Below are 18213 nucleotides of genomic sequence, written 5' to 3' on the forward strand. Positions count from 1 at the left end.
TGGGTTAATCTGAAATTGCTCATGCCATGATACCTCTAAATCGTCAAATACTGAATGTGCATTAACATTTCAAACACCACTGGGTGTTTAACCCGTTCAGGTTCGATATCATGTATCCAGTAGTATGCAAATAACGTTATTACTCGCAATTCATAATGGATGTGTGGCTTGAGCGTTCATGGTCCCATATCTTCAGGCCATACCACTCACCCCGTAGATGACATCAGTGTATTCCCTAGAACTCTTAAATATACAGCGTCCCTATTCATTTTGTGATTTTGGCAAAAGGCCTACCTTGATATTACTTTTTCAATTGTTACGGATTGTACAATGAAGAGCAGATATCCCTCCCCCACAGTACAACCGTCAAATATAAAATATTTATATATATATATAGATATATATAAAATATAAAAAGCTATATATATAGCTGTGCTTGTGTTAGGGTGGCGGTGGGGGGTGTCGCATCAATGGACGTAATGAAAGCGACAAAATACTGACCCGGAAGTATTTCTTTTATCTACTCACATGTGGACTGCGATTTTTAACACTGACGGGAACGTGCTTACTGTGTTGTGATACAACCAGGATAGACAAGCAAGTGATGAAGCCCACGATGCCCTAATCATAGAATTATATCCATTACACAAGATAGCATTTCGACAGCCGTTAATTTCTGTATTTACTGCATGTAATCGTTTGTATGATGGAAAATTTAGAACTGAGCCTGTCATCATTGGGTACAATCTCCAGGCATATTGAGAAAAGTCACAACGAACTCAGCAAGTATTTGGCTAAGCAGGTAAGATTGTGGTCGTATTTAGCTACACTAGACTTATAGTTGTAGCTTTATTTACCTTTCGATAAGCAGATAAAGAGTGTAACATAACTGTAATTGAATAGTCAGTCATGTTAATTATTCATAGCTTTTTCAATGGCTTTTCTTGAACTTCAAGCTGGGGACATGCACTAAAACACAATCGAAGCAACGATGGCTGTAGTTTTGACTTTTATCAACTTAAATACCCTCTGATGCCTGTCGTAATCGAAAGATTATCACGGATATGTATTCGTTCGCCATATAGCACACCAGCAATAAACTGTACATTTACTTTTTGTAAAATTTCATGTGGATTGTTATAATGTCTGCAGACATGTAGTGGGTACTGTAAGTACGATTGATCTGTTTGCTTCTACTTAGATATGGAGCCAGCAGGACAGGCAGTGCATTTTGGGGTGTTTAGCTCAGCTCCTGTTAGAAAAAGAGTACACACTGCTGATTGCTCGTCACTTGCGGCCTTTGATTCTGGATCTGTTGGAGAGGAATGCCGAGAGAGTGAAGGCAGATGGCCGGCTGAATCATGATTTACATGAACGTTTATGTGTGGCTCTCAGCAAACTGCTGAACTTCAGTCCTGACGCACAAGCGTGAGTATAGTGGCTGTGTGTAAAGTGCAGAGCACTTCTACTAATACCTTATGGTTGGTCTATTGTGTCAGTGTCAACATAAATTGTGTGTTGTGCTATTACAATGCTTTAATAGGTTTGCCACAAGATATTTCAGCACCGCACCCCCAGTTTTTCAAAGGCTTTACTTCACAAGTGAGGAGTCATCATCTATCCAATATGGTCCCCGACGGATGAAGTTGCGGGACTTAATGGGGGCCACCCTGCATTTCCTGCAAAGTGACTGTGCCAAGTACAGAGTCCTTTGGGACTGGAGCGCTTGTGTGTCTCAGCTGTTCACCAGTGATGTAATGGTCCGCTGGTAAGGGCATTGTGGATGCTGCGTTTTTTTCAGCATTGTACATTTGATTAAGAGCTGCTGTGTTTTAATTGAATGTGAGACTGATTATAAAGCGTGTATTGTTTTCAATATTACAGTTACACCGCACAGTGCCTAGCCTTGGTGTCCCACATGACAGACAATCAGAAAACTATCTTCCTGCGAAAGGTCTTGTCAAGTGAAGAGATTCTCCATCTTAAAATGAAGTATGTTTCCCATTTGTTCTTTCACAGTCACTATTGATACCAGATCTTACTGTATACTTCACACAATGACTCATCTTCTCCAGCCCTGCCTCTAGATTACATTTACTATAACGCCTCATGTGTCTGAACATACAGATAGGTGCATCAGCCCCATATATTAGATCTCTTCCTCTGTTTAACATTATGCTAACTGTGTACTGCGTGCTATTCAGATTGTGCTTCTGTCTGTTTGTTTGACAGTGTAATACAATGATGAATTAGGACACGCATTACTTAAACTCTATTATTCTATCACAAGTCTTGATGTTATTTATTATTCAAATATATGTGTGTCATTTTGATAAATCTTATACGTTTGAAGTGAAACTGAAGTTAGTACCATCTGTTTCCCCACAGGTCACTTGAGGAGACACAACAGCTGGAGGTAGAAAAAGGCCTTGTGTTGGCTAATCAAGGCTCTGTTATGTGGCGCAAAGAAAAGACTAATCGATACACCCGGGGCCAAGTCGTATCTGAGGACCTTTCCCAGAATGTTGTGGCTGTCTGTGGAGTGGTGTTGCCCAAGATGAAACAACTAAATGAAGAGCCGGTATGATGGTCTAATTCATGTAGTCTTTTATTGTTTACAAAAGAGCTGGGCATTCTGTGTCTTTTTGGTGAATGTCTTTTAAGATGTAGTCTTTTCCTTTACTCCAGACATTTTTGAAGGATTTGGTTCTGGTGGATTCAACTTGTCGGAACCTGCGGAGACTTGCTATTGCAGTAGCTTCACAGAAAGCTGTGCTGTTAGAAGGTCCCATTGGATGCGGTAAAACCACCCTTGTGGAATACCTTGCTGCTGTGACTGGGCATGTGAAATCCCCTGAAATTCTCAAAGTTCAATTGGGAGATCAAACAGATAGCAAGGTAAAGTTCTGTTTCAGATATAGTATGTAACTCCTCAAATTGTGACTTAGATCATGTAAATGTAAATGTAAATCAGGTTTCTAGGTCAAGGATACTTGCGTATACAAGGAATTTGGTCTCTGCATTTATCCCATCCGTGAATTAGTAAACACACAGAGCACACAGTGAACACACAGTGAGGTGAAGCACACACTAATCCCGGAGCAGTGAGCTGCCATGCTACAGCGGCGCTCGGGGAGCAGTGAAGGGTTAGGTGCCTTGCTCAAGGGCACTTCAGCCGTTCCTACTGGTCGGGGATCGAACCCTTCGGTTCCAAGCCCGAAGCCCTAACCAGTAGGCCACAGCTGCCCCCATCATCATAGCTGTAGTCCCCAGTGCCTAATTTTTTTTATTCAGATAATTAAAAAAGGCCCTAAGCAATCAAACAAAGAAATAAATGCTGTTCCATGTCAGGAAATCATCAGTAGAATCATAGGGATGTTGACCTCCTTATGAAAAAAATGAGCTGTCATGAAAAATTACAGATGTGTCAGGTTTTGAGCACCGTATAAATGTTGCATGATTCATCAAGACATGATATGTCAGCGTTTTGCTTAATTTGTATTTCAAACATACTTTTGCAGATGTTGCTTGGTATGTACCGATGCACCGATGTCCCTGGGAAGTTTGTGTGGCAGCCTGGCTCTCTGACACAAGCTGTATCTAAGGGCTACTGGATCCTGCTGGAGGATATTGACCATGCTCCTCTTGATGTGGTGGGTTGGACTCTGGATTGATAAACATTATTCTGTAAATTGTAAGATGTTACTTTGGCTAAATACAGTATTTATATTTTGGCTTTCTAGATATCGGTACTACTTCCTTTAATGGAAAACAGGAAGTTGACAATTCCAGGACGTGAGGACTGTATTCAGGTGGCTCCTGGCTTTCAGTTCATTGCAACAAGAAGGTAAGAAAACACTTGTTGCATGTGTTTGACATCAGCCTGATTTACTGCAACACCTTGTGACTGTAATGCTCTTTGACTCATCCTGTTGTGTTCCTGTGTAGGATGTTCTTCAGTGGTGGAAGCTGGCATAGGCCACAGAGCACACACGCAGCACTGTTGGACAAATACTGGACCAAATTGCAGATTGGAAATATGCCCAGAGAAGAACTAAAACAGGCAAGTGTCTTGTGGATTTCATAGAGACAGAGCTGTGTTTCTGGATGTCAATAATGCTTAAATTCACACATTGCTATTATTTCCTTTGCAGGTTTTGTTAAAGCGGTACCCAAGCTTGACAGTGGTGGTGGATCGCCTACTGGACATTTACTGCCAGCTGACCGGAGACAGACACACCTGCGCAGCCTCGGCTCTAGCCGGCCCCAGTGTCCAGGCTCCGGAAGCGGAGCAGCACAGGCTGGATGATGGAGCTGCAGCGCTGGAGGGGAGGGGACTCTCTCTGAGGTACTGTGGACATGAGCAGCATGCGGAGGCCATGTGTTCTCACTCACTATGTGTCATTTGGAGTTGGAGACTATTTCTGTCTGAGTGGAATGGTGGTTCAGAAGAATAGGTTTAGGAGCATGAGGTGCAGCTACTTCATGTAGCGTCTGTTCTTCTATAGGTTGTTTCATTTTCTCATTGGCTCCCTGCATTTCTGTTTTTTGTATACTCTTATTACTTCATGTCTTTGCATTTCATACAAGACACAATAAATCCATCAATGTTATATTGGATCATGAGCCACAATCAAAGTCATGCACATTAATTGTACAGCTTATATGGCCCTCTGTGCATGTGCCAAGTTGTGAGTGTACCCGTTGGAAGTTCAGCAGTGAGTCAGTCGTATGGGGTGCAGTTTAAATAGGGGTTACCCGTCAACTGGCCAAATTGCCCTTGAGCGTGTTGTCAGCTTTCCATTGGCTTTTGCTGCTGTCAATACAGCCATTGATTAGACCATCCTCTGTATAGGATCTGAACCTTTGGTGAAGGGTGTCACACCAGGGCAAAAGTATTAGATAACATGATTATAGCCACAGGTTCAAAGGGGTTGGAGTGAATAGTGGATTTTACTTGAAATGCACTGGTGTTTCAATCTTTCATATATATTTAGCCATAATAATTCTAAGCATAGTAATAATACACTGTGCTGTATATTTAACCATTAACTCCAGTAGAGACAAAAATGGATTAAAAGTAGTAAGTATGTAATAATTGGACGATATGACCATATGTCATAACATTTAAATAGAATACACAGCTGGCTATTTTATTAGGGTGTACATTCAGACTTTTTTCTGACGTGTATTGGTCCTAAAAAAATACAAAAACATTTTCTTCTCATGTTTTCTCACATGGAACGAGTTTGATTAATTGGGCCTGTTTACATGTTTTTAGAATGCGTCTTGGGTTATCCCATCACAAATGGTCAGCCAAGACACAATGCAGTTTACAAGCATTGAAGGTGTACAGCCTGCGATGTTGCTGACCACTTGTGTTTAGATTCCACTATTGCTACATTGATCGGTTCACAATGTCTGTTGGTGATTACACTTAGAGTTCAAACCCGCTAAATCCGTCTCACCACTTTTCTTTTAAATGAGCATTTTTTATCAGACTGATAGGTTTTTGCCAATAAATTGATTTTTCAGACCGGGAAGAGAGTGATATTTAGCGGGTTTTGAAGCTAAATTATTTGATTAACGTATACTATGTGTGGAGAGCATTCACTCACCATTGTTATCTCATTTTTGACGGAGGTGGCGTTTAGAGGCTTTTGAACTCTTCACTTGTATTTAAAACTGACCACTTGTGATCAGACCACCCAAAACACTTTGAAAAACAAATGTAAACGGGGTCAATGTGTACACGTTCTGTTGGAACAGGTATGCATTTGTGGATGCACTAGTGTAGCTGAAAAAATCAATACAGGGGATTTCCTGTGCATGCAGTGATGGCCGATTAGCTGTGCATTATACTGTAGGTCATCCAGATAGTTCTCTCATTTACATATTGACTTATAAAGAACGCATTGAAAGAATCCTGATTTCTGAATTGTTAATGAGGCAAATGCACTTTTTCCATTTTGCATAATATAAACAATAAGACATTTATATTCCCTTTCCCTGTCTATAGACACTTTAGAAGTATTTTTGTTAAAAATAGTGTTTCATGTTTGACATTGTTATTCCTTCAAGTCTTGACAGACATCTTCTAATGTCAATGATCAATTTTTTTGTGATGGACATTAATCATCAGTGTAGATGACGTGTTCACAAAAATGCTGGGACTACTGGTGCCTTCTTTTGAAGGGCTTCCTTCGTGGAATGGCTAAATAAAATGGCAACTTTTTTTGTACATATTTTTTGTACATCACTCCATGTGATTGGTATGGATGTTGTGAAATGCAGTTGTCTGATTTTGGTATCCCCCCACCCCCAATCACCAGAGATCTACTGAAGTGGTGTGAGAGGATCTTCCACAACTTTGACAACTCATCATCTGCCACTGCACAGAAGGTCTTCTTGGAGGTAAACTACTTGTGTAGAGTGTCATAGAACTGTGTTGGTGTGAACTCCGCCTTACCTGTAACCCAATCATGAATATGAATATGAAATGGATTTATGGTCGCCATCCACACCTATTCTAAATATTGTCAGTGCGATGGTTTGAGATAACGGTGAACACTGTACGTTTAGGATGGGCTGAGGCAGGATTATGCTTTTTTTAATGACATATGGGATTCGCTCAGCTGGGGCTGATGTTCTGTTAAGCTGGCATGTCTCTGTAATGTGCTAATGTTCTAGGCTCTGGACTGCTTCACTGCCATGCTATCCAAACCTGAGAGCAAACTGAGGATGGCTGAGGTCATCGGCAGCAAGCTCAACATCTCCAGAGAAAAGGTACGGCCCAAACGAGTGAGGATGCCACCGAGCTGCTCTCTGTTGTGATGTTGTTGAGAGTGACCCATCTAATGACCCCCTCCAGGCCCAGCACTTCTGCCAGATGTACCAACCGGGCATCAGCCTGACCGAGCTTGAGGTGACTGTGGGCAGGACCACACTAGATCGGAAGCAGAGTGAGGTGGTTCGACTCACTGTGTAAGTATGGCTGGCCACGGCTTCTTTTGTCATCTCCCCCTACAAGTCCAAAGTGCGCTGGGAAGTTCACACAGTATTTATTTGCCTTTTGTCTCACTGGGAAAATGGCACCCTACTGCTAAATCAAATACACACTGAATGGCCCACTTACTGCAGTGTAATGCAATAGCAACAACAACAGTCAAGCAAATTATTCTCCAGCCCTGAGTGGACCTGTCTGATGGCAAGTGTTTATGTTCACTGCTAAGGATCTGTTCCACTCCTCTGCTCTGTGTGTGTACAGAGAGAATCAGACGTTTGCTGCCACGCGGCCCTCGTCTGTGCTGCTGGAGCAACTGGCCGTGTGTGTGTCCAAGGGGGAGCCCATCCTGCTGGTAGGAGAGACGGGCACGGGCAAGACCTCCACTGTGCAATATCTGGCAGGCCTGACCGGTGAGGCGCTCCACAGACCGCTCTCTGGGCAAACCTCCTTTGCTCACCTTGTTGTCCTTCACAGGAAATTGGACTACACTTGCAAAAAATGTTCTTGCTACTCTTTCTAACATTTTCTCTCTCTCCCTCTCCCTCTCTTTCTCTCTCCCTCCATCCCTCCCTCCCTCTCTCTCTCTCCCTCTCTCTCTCTCCCTCCCTCCCTCTCTCTCTCTCTCTCTCTTCTCTCTCTCTCTCTCTCTCTCTCTCTCTTTCAGGGCACCGATTGCGGGTTGTGAACATGAATCAGCAGAGTGATACAGCCGACCTTTTAGGAGGGTATGTGTTGACATCCTCTGATGTTAGTGGGCTCACTGAAAAGACTGTGGAGCCAGCTTTCTGTCCAGCTGTGTAGTGTGGACTGTGAGTGCCCTGCTAAAGAGTTCACTGTTGGCTTGCAGGTATAAGCCAGTGGACCACAAGCTGATTCTGCTGCCCCTGCGTGAGGCGTTTGAGGACCTGTTTGCTCAGACCTACTCCCGTAAGCAGAACCTGACCTTCCTGGGCCACGTGCAGACGTGCTTCAGGAGCAAGCGCTGGCAAGACCTGCTCAAGCTCATGGACCACGTGTGCAAGTCCGCCCTCACCAAGGAACTGCATGACAAGCCTAATGGTACCACATCCACGTCCACATCTAATACACACACACACACACACACACACACACACCTACTTGACCTCTCTATTTTTGAAAAAGAATAATGTAATGAACCTGTTGCTACAGTGAGCTCAATAACCTGTTGGAGACTAAACTACGGAATACTGTGTGTGTGTGTGTGTGTGTGTGTGTGTGTAGCCTTGTTGCAGGAGCAGTGGGAGGCGTTGTCCCAGAGGCTGGTTCAGACACAGGAGCAGATCAGAGTGTGTGAATCTGCTCTGGTGTTTGCCTTTGTGGAGGTACAGTTCCCATGATCCCTCTTCCCAAACCTCATGTGATGATCATCTGTTTTGTCCCAATTTCTTTCAATAATGTTGTTTTTATAGTTGTGGGGTCTATTTTGAAGGAAGCTGTTGAGTATGCGTTGCAAGTCAAACTGGAATGAGTGGATGTGTGTGTGAAGCTGGTCCTTTAGTGGAGGTGATTTGTGTCCACAGGGTACACTGGCCCAGGCCGTGAAGAGAGGAGAGTGGGTTCTGCTGGACGAGATCAATCTGGCCGCAGCCGAGACTCTGGAGTGTTTGAGTGGCCTGCTGGAGGGGAGCACCGGCTCTCTGGTGCTCCTCGACCGCGGCGACACCGGTTAGTCCACCCGCACCCCTGTGTCCGTCTCTGAACGTCTGTGTTCTATTGTTGACCCATATGAGGAATTGTGTGTGTTTTTGGGGTTGGTCATTCAGAGTGATCGCATCAGTGTTGTTTGTGAAAGTTGCCTTCGTGTTTATTTTTCTGGTGTCCAGAGCCTTTAGTGCGGCACCCAGACTTCCGGCTGTTTGCCTGCATGAACCCGGCCACTGACGTGGGCAAGAGAAACCTCCCCCTGGGCATCAGGAACCGGTGAGTCCCCAGGGCCACTGAGCCCAGCACACACCGTTTGAGATTATGGCACAGGTTATGTTTTTGTGGGGCTGCTTTTTAAGGTTGCGGTGGCACTTGTTTATCCTTCAGGTTCACTGAGCTGTTTGTAGAGGAGCTGGAAAATGAAGCAGACTTGCGCATCCTTGTAGCAGATTACCTGAAAGGCCTTAACATGAGCAAGAGTGTCATCAACGGAATCATAAGGTTTGCTCCCTCTCTATGATCAAAACAAAAGCTCTTTTAGATCATCCAAAAAAACACTGCCTTGTTGCAAACATTGTTGCACAAACTAGTGTAGACACTATGTGTAACATTGTGTTTTGTGTTTGTGGTCAATTTTCTTTTTAGCTTTTACCTCACAGTCCGTAAGGAGGCCCATATTCACCTGGTGGACGGTACCGGTCACAAGCCACACTACAGTCTGCGCACACTCTGCCGAGCTCTCAAGTATGCTGCTGCCAACCCCTGCTACAGCATCCAGCGCTCCCTCTATGAGGTGAGAGAGAGGAGAGAGCAACCCCCCACACACACACACACACACACACACACACACACACACACACACACACACACACACACACACACACCTCAGAGTCTCAGATGTTGGAGTGAGTGTAGGATGGCGAGCAGGAGATTGGCTCTGTCTTATGTGTTCCCTCTCGTGTCCCCCAGGGCTTCTGTTTGAGTTTCCTGACACAGTTGGACCGCTGCTCCCATCCACTGGTGCAGAAACTGGTGTGTCAGCATATCCTCGGGGGAAATGTGAAGTGTTTGAAACAGGTATTTACACTCATTCAACTGCAGCAAAGGCAAAGAGAATTCTGTCTGGCGAAATATTGGAAATAATTGTTTGATTTGTGTGTTTTCCCCTCCAGCCAATCCCAGAGCCCAAAGACCGCCGCTGTGTGTCCATAGAGGACTACTGGTTGGCTCAGGGGGAGATGGAGCCGGCAGTGGACCCTTACTACATTCACACTCCAGCGGTCAAGCTCAACCTGCGCGACTTGGCCCGAGTGGTGTCTGCTGGGTAGGAACTGTCCGACGTCCTCACTCACTTACTAGTGTTTCTCCCATGATGCTGCTTATTCTCTCAGCTCTCAGCTGCTGACTGATTATTTGAGGATCTTCAGGCTTAAATAACCTTAACTGCGTGTGTGAAGACTAAAGAGCCAGATATAAAACTGCTTGGTGTTTTAATGGTTATTGGATTCTAATTGGATATGAATATTTGATTGAAATATGTCTCCTCAATTAAAAATACTGTCTTTTTATGATCTTCATATTATTCCTTATTATGTATATTATGTATATTTATTATTATGATATTCATATATAGATATATATTTTAATCTCTCTCTTAGATCCCATCCGGTGCTGATCCAGGGGGAGACGTCTGTGGGAAAGACGAGTCTCATCAAGTGGCTGGCAGCTGCCACAGGGAACCAGTGTGTGAGGATCAACAACCACGAGCACACGGACATCCAGGAGTACCTGGGCTGCTACTCCTCAGACAACGGTGGCAAGCTCATCTTCAGAGAGGGTAAGGCCTCTCCACCCCCCACACTTTCATTATGGAGAATAACCTTTTCAAATGGTGGTGTCTGTTTCAATCTTCAAGCTCATTTGTTCTATGCGCCTCTGGACTGTAGGTGTTCTGATTGATGCCATGCGGAAGGGCTACTGGATCATTCTGGACGAGTTGAATCTGGCCCCCACTGATGTTTTGGAGGCTCTCAATCGTTTGCTGGATGACAACAGGGAGCTCTTTGTGGCCGAGACACAAGAAGTAGTAAAAGCTCATCCCAGGTTCATGCTGTTTGCCACTCAGAATCCTCCTGGGCTCTACGGCGGCCGCAAGGTATTGGAACATAAGACGTGATTTCCTTCGGAATATGGGGACTCAAGAAAATCAGGTTGACTCATTCAGTTCTATGCCAATTTCAGATGCTGTCGAGGGCCTTTAGGAATCGCTTTGTTGAGCTCCATTTTGACGAGCTGCCAAGTGCTGAGTTGGAGACCATCCTGCACAGGAGGTGTAGCCTCCCCCCGTCCTACTGCACCAAGCTGGTCAACGTCATGCAAGAGCTCCAGGTTCGGCCACCGGCAACTTCAACTTTTTCTTCCAACAAGCTATTTTTGTCTTCACTGCTTCGTTGAGGTGTTTGACGGTAACTGAGTGTGTGTTTGTGTGTGTGTGTGTATCTAGTCGTTGCGCAGGGGCTCCAGTGTGTTTGCGGGGAAGCATGGTTTCATCACTCTGAGGGACCTGTTTCGATGGGCCGAGCGATACCGGCTTGAAGAGCAGACTGAGGCCTCCCGAGACTGGCAGCAGCTCCTAGCTGATGATGGTATGGAGAACTGTAAAGCCTAAATATTCACACACACACTCATTGTCACACTGCACGGTATGCCTGAGTCTCATCTGAGTTTTGTTTGTTTTTTCTCAGGATTCATGCTGTTATCCGGACGAGTCCGAAAGCCAGAGGAAGCACAGACCATTCAGAACATTCTAGAAAAGCATTTTAAGAGGAAAGTGAATCCAGACGTCCTGTTCTCACATGGGCCAGTCATCACCCAGTTCAGTGAGTGCACATTTTACAAGCTATGCTGCCTGTATGAAATGCTCTGGGGTATATTGTCAAAGTAGTGAATGGACTGTGTGTGTGTGTTTTGTTTGTGTGTGTGTGCAGTATAGTGCTTGTTTTCACTGTGCAGTAGCAAGTATTGAGTGTGAAGTAAGTGAATGTTGTTAATGCCTGCTGTGCCTAAATAACTACCTTGACGGGTGATGAGCCTGTTCTAAGCACCGGCCCTTGCTGTCTTACGCAGGTCCGTTAATCGACAGCATAGCAGGAGTTCCTGAGGAGTTTGGCCACGTGGTCTGGACTCAGGGCATGAGAAGGCTGGCGGTGCTCGTGGGTCGAGCGCTGCGGTTTCGCGAGTCTGTTTTGCTGGTGGGAGACACGGGGTAAGACTGACCTTTCTTAACACTGTAATCGGTAAAGGCATCCAATGTAGTTGTGTTTTGAAGAGTCCAGTGAACCACAAAGTGACCCCTTACATGTGACCGTTTACTCTGCAGTGTTTGTTTCTGTTTAAACGACTTAACTACTGGATTGGCATGGCTTGGTTCAGTGAAATGGAGGAACAGGGATACTTTAATGACTGCTAGTTTGTAATTGTAAATCTTCTAAAATCATGAAGGGAGGTATAGTAGCGTAGCTCCCATCATTTAAATCATTGTCAATAGCAGAGCAAATGTGCATGTGTAGATGCAGATAATTATACAGATGAGATGTCAGGGGGTGTTATGAGTCCGCTGTCAGCCCCGTCATTTCATTTCACTGCCTTTCCCTTCCAGCTGTGGAAAGACCACAATCTGCCAGCTGTTTGCTGCTCTGGCCAGCCAGAGGTTTTTCTCTGTGAACTGCCACTTACACATGGAGACGTCCGACTTCCTGGGTGGGCTCCGTCCGGTCCGCCACGCAGGGGGACACGAGGACGGCCGTCTGTTTGAGTGGCACGATGGACCTCTGGTCAGGGCCATGAGGGAGGAGGGCGTCTTCCTCATGGATGAGATCTCCCTCGCTGACGACTCCGTCCTGGAACGACTCAACAGGTGGGCAGCCACTGACACACTGCACTCATGTCCAGTCCCATCGGTAACACACAGGCCATACGGCAAGCCGCTCCTGTTCCCACACTGGACCATGCGCACTGGCACACAGACACAAAGTAGACGCTGAACTGACCTTGTGTTGTTGTGTGCGCGTCCCGAGTGTGTTGGAGACGGAGAAGAGCTGACTCTTTGTGTTGTTGTGTGCGCGTCCCGAGTGTGTTGGAGACGGAGAAGAGCTGACTCTTTGTGTTGTTGTGTGCGCGTCCACAGTGTGTTGGAGACGGAGAAGGTGCTGGTGCTGGCTGAGAAGGGCAGTGGTGACGATGACGACGTGGAGCTGATCACCGCAGGGCCCCGCTTCCGTCTGGTGGCCACCATGAACCCTGGAGGAGATTTTGGGAAGAAAGAGGTGAGTTCTGAGCAAATGGATACTGGACGCAGTTTTCACCACATTGCAGTGTAAAATATACCTTTGTGTCCATATTGCTTTCCAGTTGTTGACCAGTGTATCAGGTCATAAATGACCTATTGTTGAGTCCTGTTTGACACGCCTGCCCTGTGTTCTCTTTGTGCCCCTTAGCTCTCTCCTGCTTTGAGGAACAGGTTCACAGAGATCTGGTGCCCCCAGTCTAACAGTCGTGCAGACCTCGTGCAGATAATCCAGCACAATCTACGCTCTGGTCTGTCTCTGGATGAACATGACCATCAAGGTAAGGGACGCCTCTTTTGTTACATGTATTGCAGCTTATTTCTATGGTTTTGTTAGATCATTGGAGTAAGACACAAGTAAATGCGTAATATCAGAGTAACACCATGCAGATTTTCACTGGATCTATTTGCAGTGTTCTACATGTCCAGTGGGCTGAAAGCCATAACATGCCTGTCCCTCAGAGTTTGTTATTCTTCTGTGCGTACAGGGAAAGACATTGCTGAGCTCATGTTAGACTTCATCGACTGGCTGACCAATCAGGACTTTGGGCGACGCTGCATCTTGAGTGTGCGGGACATCCTGTCCTGGGTCAACTTCCTGAACCAGGTGTGTGAGCGTGACGCAGACGGCTTCATGACCATGGGGGACGATGAGGAGGAGGAGGAGGTGGAGTGGGACCTTCGTCTGAACACGGTCACAGCATTCATCCATGCTGCCTGCCTGGTCTATGTGGATGGAATTGGCTCAGGTGGGTGAAGGGAAAGATCAAATCAGGCCCCTATGTTTGAATTTGTAATTTATCGCTTTTGTGAAGCAACCTTGGGTTATATTCCAGATATTGGAGTGGCTTTACTTAATTGGAAACATTTTTGAGTAATGCTACCCCAAACAGTATTGTGCTCTCCTCAGATTACGTTTAGAAGGATCTCTGAACCTACTATCCATGCAGAAATGAGAAATTCTGACAACTACTGATACTGTGATGTTACTGGTATTCTTTAGACTGCGAAAGATGTGGTACATCTCAAATATGAATATTTACATTGACTGGAATAGAGATGCTCATTTGATTAAACTCTGTCTCTGTCGTGAGATATTTCAGGGTCTGTCATATAACAAAGTCAGCAGTATTAATATTTAATATTAAGCCTGTATGTCAATATGAGGCTGAGGTTTTGAGGTGATGAGGTTTTCCTGTTGTGCAGGGGAAAGATGGTACTAACTCAAACGTCATTGTTTGGCTACTGTTCTGCTCGTGACAGGTACCACTGTGTCAGCAGCGGAGAGTTGCCTGGCGACGCGGCAGGCCTGCATGGGCTTCCTGAAGCAGAGACTGAGCAGAGAGACTACGCTGGACGCTGAGATGCAGGAGACCCTCAGGATCTACGACACCAGCCTCCGGCGAGAGCCCACCTGGGGAGAGGATTTCTTTGGCATCGAGCCTTTTTACATCCCTATTGGTACGGCTGCAGCTCCAAGACCGATTAAAGACATGTTTTAAGCATCTATGTTCACATTTCAATAGACACAGATTTTTTTCAAGCAAGCATCATGCAAAAAAGAAGGCAGTTAACAAAATGAAGGAAAAAGAACTTCCATTTCAATGCACATATATTTTGCCACCAGCAGGCTTCAGATTTCTTCATCTTTGAGACCTAAGATGACTTATTGTGTGTATTTACATTTGGTTATAAATGCACCCTGTTAAAACCAAACCCTTGCCTGTCAGGTCCGGAGAGTGAGAGCAGGAATCTGACCGACTACACGCTGGCGGCGGGCACCACGGCCATGAACGCCCAGAGACTCCTGCGGGCGCTGAAGCTGCAGAGGCCCATCCTGCTGGAGGGCTCCCCTGGCGTGGGCAAGACCAGCCTGGTGGCAGCGCTGGCCAAAGCCTCAGGGAACCGCCTCATCCGGATCAACTTGTCTGAGCAAACAGTACGTCTCAGATCCCCCAGGACACACTCTAAAAAGTCATACTGCTACATTGTTTTTCTGTCTAAGTGTGACGCAGTCAGTCATTCACTGACGATGTGTCTCTTTTGAATTGGATTGAATTAAATGCTGGTTGTAGTAGCTTAAAATGAATAGACTCTGTTGACTGTCAACTTGCTTAATACATGTTCTGATGGGCCTTTGTGATGGGTGTTCTAATGGGTGATCTTCTTGTCTCCTCAGGATGTGACTGACTTGTTTGGGACAGATCTGCCTGTGGAAGGAGGCAAAGGGGGAGAGTTTGCATGGAGAGATGGCCCTCTGCTGGCAGCTCTGAAGGCTGGCCACTGGATTGTCCTAGATGAGGTTTGGACATTTTGCTCCACTGCTGTTATGGGCACATCATAATTTGAGTGGCTCTACGCCACGGTCATATTTTGTCTATGTTCTAATTTGAAAGAAAAATATGTTGTTTTTAAGCTTTAGGTTGTCAGTTTCACTTTTATCGAACTAAGTAAAGAATCTATTACCATATTTAAAACTGACAGTTATTGTGACAAATTAAAGTCAATGGTTAAAAAAGTTCCAAAGCCCTGAACTTGTCCCTGCAGATCTAGTGAAGAGCCTTCTAAGCTCTGATTTGGTCCTCTGTGTTCTTATGAAGACTGTTAGCATCTCTTGACTGTGTGATCTGTGACCTGTGCAGCTGAATCTGGCCTCCCAGTCGGTGCTCGAGGGACTGAATGCCTGCTTCGACCACCGAGCGGAAATCAACATCCCCGAGCTGGGCATGAGGTTCCAGGTGCAGCACGAGAAGACCAAGATCTTCGCCTGCCAGAATCCCTTCACGCAGGGCGGCGGGCGCAAGGGCCTCCCAAAGTCCTTCCTCAACAGGTTCACCCAGGTGGGCAGCACAACCAGTGGTACTCCGAACGGTCAATTGGATGATACTCATGTTATACATACAGCATATGTAATTATGTTGTTTATTTTGAATGTGCTTTTCCTCTGCAGGTATACGTGGATCAGCAAAGCAGTGAAGACATGGAATTTATCGGGAGTTCCATCTTCCCAGGGATCGATAAACAAATAATCTCTAAAATGGTTCAGTTCAGCAACCGGGTAAGTGGAGATGTCCTTTCCTGCCATATTCAATGGAGAGAGCTCTGCTGAAATACTTTTTTCCATTTGATTGGTTCTCTATGTGTTAGGTAACCAGGCCTGAAGTTGGCATGAACCCAGAGCTGTCAAATCGCGTTGTGCCCACTGCCACTATGGCACTGAAATAGGCTTACCAATACTGACCGCACTGCCTGGACACACCAGCCTTAAAAGCATAGGTTGTGTTGCAGTCCTCATAACCCCGTTATGAGACATTTTTTCTAGTTAACACCAGTCCAGGATGAGCGCAGAATGTCTGGAGAGGTAGTTTTAGCGATCGGTACCCGTGCCCTGCAATGTGTTAGAAAACGACAAAGTCTGTCTTTTCAGTCTCTATGTGTTCTTCTGTGCTTCTCCTAATCTGTTCCACCATCGTGTGTTAGCCTGATGAATAATCATGGAGACCTCATGGAATCTGTTGTCCCCTCTTTGCTGCCCCTTTCAGCTGGTGCAAGAGGTCACTGTGGAGAGGAGGTGGGGTCAGAGGGGCGGACCGTGGGAGTTCAACGTGCGTGACATCTTCCGCTGGTGTCAGCTAATGCAGGCTGACCAGTCACCGGGCTTCTTTAACCCTGGGCAGCACGTGGGCTTGGTCTACGCTGACCGGATGAGGACTGAGGCAGACAAGGCCCAGGTGACCACCTCACACAGCATGATGCACCACATCTGGCCATGTTTGCGTCCAGCTATATGTGGAGTCTGTGTTGTGCTCTGTGTGGAATGTGCTAAGGTGTGTGTTGAATGTTGTGTCCAGGTGCTGGCTACGTTCAGAAAGGTGTTTGGTGCAGAGTTTGAGCCCTACACTGGCTCACGACAGTTTCACATAACGCCGCTCAATCTCCAGGTCTGTTAGTCACCTTTCACGCTTCCTCTATGTCTGAAGTCTCCTGGAGAGCTGTTATTATTGTCGCGCAATGCAGCTGACCTGTCCATCTCCTCCCTCAGGTGGGCTTCTCTGTGCTCACGCGCAGCGGGGGAGCCCCTGTGGCCCTGGACCCTCCCCTGTCCATCACGCACCACGCCCTGCGGCCCCTGGAGTCCCTCATGAAGTGTGTGGAGCGCAGCTGGATGGCCATCCTGGTGGGCCCCACGGCCAGCGGCAAGACCAGCCTGGTGCAGCTCCTGGCCCTGCTGACTGGACATCGGCTGCGCGTCATGGCCATGAACAGCGCTATGGACACCACCGAGCTGCTGGGAGGCTTTGAACAGGTCAGTCACCGGGTCAAAGATAGGGTCTCTGTTTCCTTCCATATTCAGTACATAAACATAATGGACATTATGTGAAGTAAGAGTAATACATATATAATGGGTGTGTGTGTGTGTAATACATTATGTTTATATATTACACATACATATTATACACATAGTGTGTTCCATGAGATTTTATGAACCTGTCTTCTACCTGCACAGGTGGACATCATCCGACCCTGGCAACAGGTCCTGGAGAGTGTGGACTATGTGGTTGCCATGGTGATACGGCGGGGGTTGATGTCACTGGACGGAGCAGTGCAGGACACTGAATTCCTCCTGAGCACGTGGGGGTCTTTCCGCCGCTGGCTAAAGGAGGAGGGGCTTGACCGCACAGAGGGAACGGTCAGCTTTGAGGCGCTCAACAAACTGGAGGTCATCATTGTCCTGTTGCAGAAGCTCAACACCAAACTTAAGGTCTTCATAGGTAGGTTAACAAAGTACCCCCCTTAACCTGAAGAAGCATGAAACACAAATAGATGGTGATTGTAGTTGACCGTGTGGTGCTGATGGTTGGTGACTTTGCTGTGCCGTCCTGTGCTGTGATGCAGACATGTCCAAGCTGCAGATGGACTTCACTCTGCTGAAGGAGCGCCTGGCGCAGATGCAGGACGGCTGGAGTCACGGCGGCTTCGAGTGGCTGGACGGCATGCTGGTGCAGGCCCTGCAGGCTGGGGACTGGCTGCTGATGGACAACGTCAACTTCTGCAGGTCAGGAGCCGGACGAGCCCTCTGCTAACGGCAGGCATGGGGCTCCCATTTCAGGCACAACAGCCTGAACAGAGTCACCTAGATGTTGGGAAATAACTCTGACAATACTTCATTGTGACTGATGTTGTTTACCCTCTGTGC

The 18213-nt window shown here is 46.3% G+C and overlaps 1 protein-coding gene across 1 annotated transcript in view; it reads left to right on the top strand.

Annotated features, from left to right (window-relative positions):
* Window positions 1-542: 542 nt before the first annotated feature.
* The window catches only part of mdn1 (midasin AAA ATPase 1), a 43479-nt gene continuing 25808 nt past the window's right edge, over window positions 543-18213 (top strand). The window contains exons 1-43 of the mRNA XM_076273052.1: window positions 543-802; window positions 1202-1428; window positions 1544-1768; window positions 1885-1992; window positions 2389-2581; window positions 2689-2898; window positions 3522-3653; window positions 3744-3847; window positions 3949-4063; window positions 4155-4348; window positions 6333-6414; window positions 6691-6786; window positions 6872-6984; window positions 7268-7416; window positions 7671-7731; window positions 7854-8065; window positions 8249-8349; window positions 8548-8692; window positions 8851-8947; window positions 9059-9172; window positions 9317-9464; window positions 9641-9748; window positions 9844-9995; window positions 10330-10508; window positions 10618-10826; window positions 10913-11059; window positions 11175-11316; window positions 11416-11550; window positions 11798-11936; window positions 12330-12587; window positions 12858-12996; window positions 13168-13297; window positions 13505-13765; window positions 14280-14477; window positions 14747-14955; window positions 15196-15318; window positions 15659-15856; window positions 15967-16074; window positions 16559-16747; window positions 16868-16957; window positions 17059-17322; window positions 17524-17788; window positions 17913-18072. Of these exons, the coding sequence (XP_076129167.1) occupies window positions 704-802; window positions 1202-1428; window positions 1544-1768; window positions 1885-1992; window positions 2389-2581; window positions 2689-2898; window positions 3522-3653; window positions 3744-3847; window positions 3949-4063; window positions 4155-4348; window positions 6333-6414; window positions 6691-6786; window positions 6872-6984; window positions 7268-7416; window positions 7671-7731; window positions 7854-8065; window positions 8249-8349; window positions 8548-8692; window positions 8851-8947; window positions 9059-9172; window positions 9317-9464; window positions 9641-9748; window positions 9844-9995; window positions 10330-10508; window positions 10618-10826; window positions 10913-11059; window positions 11175-11316; window positions 11416-11550; window positions 11798-11936; window positions 12330-12587; window positions 12858-12996; window positions 13168-13297; window positions 13505-13765; window positions 14280-14477; window positions 14747-14955; window positions 15196-15318; window positions 15659-15856; window positions 15967-16074; window positions 16559-16747; window positions 16868-16957; window positions 17059-17322; window positions 17524-17788; window positions 17913-18072 (6728 nt within the window). The 5' untranslated portion in view covers window positions 543-703. The remainder of the gene's footprint in view (window positions 803-1201; window positions 1429-1543; window positions 1769-1884; window positions 1993-2388; window positions 2582-2688; window positions 2899-3521; window positions 3654-3743; window positions 3848-3948; window positions 4064-4154; window positions 4349-6332; window positions 6415-6690; window positions 6787-6871; window positions 6985-7267; window positions 7417-7670; window positions 7732-7853; window positions 8066-8248; window positions 8350-8547; window positions 8693-8850; window positions 8948-9058; window positions 9173-9316; window positions 9465-9640; window positions 9749-9843; window positions 9996-10329; window positions 10509-10617; window positions 10827-10912; window positions 11060-11174; window positions 11317-11415; window positions 11551-11797; window positions 11937-12329; window positions 12588-12857; window positions 12997-13167; window positions 13298-13504; window positions 13766-14279; window positions 14478-14746; window positions 14956-15195; window positions 15319-15658; window positions 15857-15966; window positions 16075-16558; window positions 16748-16867; window positions 16958-17058; window positions 17323-17523; window positions 17789-17912; window positions 18073-18213) is intronic.

This window comes from Alosa pseudoharengus, unplaced genomic scaffold (genome assembly GCF_046254945.1).
Source record: "Alosa pseudoharengus isolate Yale_2024_CS ecotype anadromous, Long Island Sound unplaced genomic scaffold, YU_APseudo_1.1 YU_APseudo_1.1_scf_7, whole genome shotgun sequence".
NCBI lineage: Eukaryota > Metazoa > Chordata > Actinopteri > Clupeiformes > Clupeidae > Alosa > Alosa pseudoharengus.